This window comes from Peromyscus californicus, unplaced genomic scaffold (assembly GCF_007827085.1).
Source record: "Peromyscus californicus insignis strain IS unplaced genomic scaffold, ASM782708v3 Scaffold_19__1_contigs__length_69161282, whole genome shotgun sequence".
Taxonomy (NCBI): domain Eukaryota; kingdom Metazoa; phylum Chordata; class Mammalia; order Rodentia; family Cricetidae; genus Peromyscus; species Peromyscus californicus.
The window spans coordinates 131077-133004 of record NW_026294491.1 but is presented as its reverse complement, the minus strand read 5'-3'; the positions used below and the strand labels follow the sequence as shown (position 1 = coordinate 133004).

The window sequence follows — 1928 nt, the reverse complement described above, 5'->3', positions numbered from 1 at the left end:
CCTCTCCAGTCCAGGGTCCCGCAACAGAGCGAGCGCCCGCCGATCTAGCTCTCGGGTCCCCAGGCGCCTCCCTTGGCCCCGCCTTGTAGGCGTGACATTGCCGAAGTCTCAATGGGGGTTGGAACTTCCAGATCAAAGCTGGAATGGCTACCCACTACACTTTGGCTGGGTTAAATCCTAAGCACCCCCCTTGTTATTTCAACCACAGAATGACAACTGTCTTCTACAGTTACAACCAATGAATCATGAATCTTTGCTAGTCCTATCATACTAACATTCTTGATACTTTTTTACAATAGGTGAATCAGATTGCAGAGAATGGCAGTAATCAATAAAAGTCACCCAGAAGAGTTCATTCTACTCGGCTTTTCAGACCATCCTTGGCTGGAACTCCCTCTCTTCATTATTCTTCTGGTAACATATCCACTGGCCATGACGGGAAACATTGCCATCATTCTGGTGTCTATATTAGACCCCCATCTCCACAGCCCCATGTATTTCTTCCTCACCAACCTCTCCTTTCTAGACATGTGCTACACCACAAGCATTGTGCCTCAGATGCTAACTAACCTAGGGGGCTCCACAAAGACCATCAGCTACATGAGGTGTGTAGTTCAGCTTTATTTCTACCACACAATGGGGGGCACAGAGTGTGTCCTCCTGGCTCTTATGTCCTTTGACCGCTATGTTGCCATCTGCAGACCTCTGCACTATAGCCTTATCATGAATCAGCGTACTTGCCTCCTGTTAGTGTCCACTGTGTGGCTGATAGGAATTTCCTATGCTGTCTCAGAGGCCACTGTGACACTGCAACTGCCACTATGTGGCCACAATGAACTAGATCACTTGGTGTGTGAGATTCCTGTTCTGATAAAAACTGCCTGTGGTGAAAAAGAGACTAATGAGCTTGCTCTGTCTGTGGTATGCATTTTTATTTTAGCTGTTCCTCTATGTTTAATTCTTGCCTCCTATGCTAGTATTGGACATGCTGTACTTAAAATCAAATCTTCAGAGGGAAGGAAAAAGGCCTTTGGAACATGTTCCTCTCATCTTGTAGTTGTTCTCTTATTCTATGGCCCAGCCATTAGCATGTATCTTCAGCCCCCCTCCTCTATTACAAAAGACCAACCCAAGTTTATGGCTCTCTTCTATGGAGTAGTGACTCCTACTCTGAACCCCTTTATCTATACCCTAAGGAATAAGGATGTAAAGGGGGCATTAGGTAACCTATCCAGGAACATTTTTAGTTCAAAGTGAAAGTTTATAGACATCATACAAAATAGTTAACTAATTAATGGTTTTTCCTAGAACTTGTTCACTATGCAAAGCTCATCTTTATATTTTGTATGAGTTCTTGTATAAACATGTCTTGTTACTTGTATTCTTTATAATCATGCTAGGCAATGGTTAATCTTGGATAGTATCAACCAATGTGGATGGATGCTCTGGTTAGAAAATATATTAAAATTCTTGTACTGAGGTTAGTAAATTCAGAAATACTTTATTCAGTGCTAAAACAATTGTTTAATTTATAATACAATTACATTGTTTCAAGCCAGTTGTCGTGAAACCCACATAGTAATTGTTCATCAACAACTTCTTAATTTGTCATTTGTGAAATAAATTTTTACTCTCTTAAAGCTTTCTCAGTTTCTTTTGGGAAATCTTGCTATACAGAGTGATTCAGAAACTGCTTTTAATAAACTATCTTTTAAGTTCATAGACTTCATTTATGTGGATGCTCATGAAAATTCATTGTTAATTTTTCTTAAATATAAATGTGCATATATTCTATATGAGGAATTGAGGAATTTATCATTAAATACCGAAAAGAGTAAGATAAAAGATGAAAACACATTTTTTAACATTTATTTTGAATATTTGGATCAGTTAAATAACAAGAAAGTAGTAGGTAATGACAGCCTGAA

At 39.3% G+C, this 1928-nt stretch overlaps 1 protein-coding gene across 1 annotated transcript; it reads left to right on the top strand.

Moving 5' to 3' along the window:
* The first annotated feature begins 318 nt into the window (after positions 1–318).
* On the top strand, positions 319–1257 carry LOC128113966 (olfactory receptor 2B11-like). Its single transcript, XM_052743808.1, has one exon. The coding sequence runs from the start codon at positions 319–321 to the stop codon at positions 1255–1257; it is 939 nt and encodes a 312-aa protein (XP_052599768.1).
* The last annotated feature ends 671 nt before the right edge of the window (positions 1258–1928 follow it).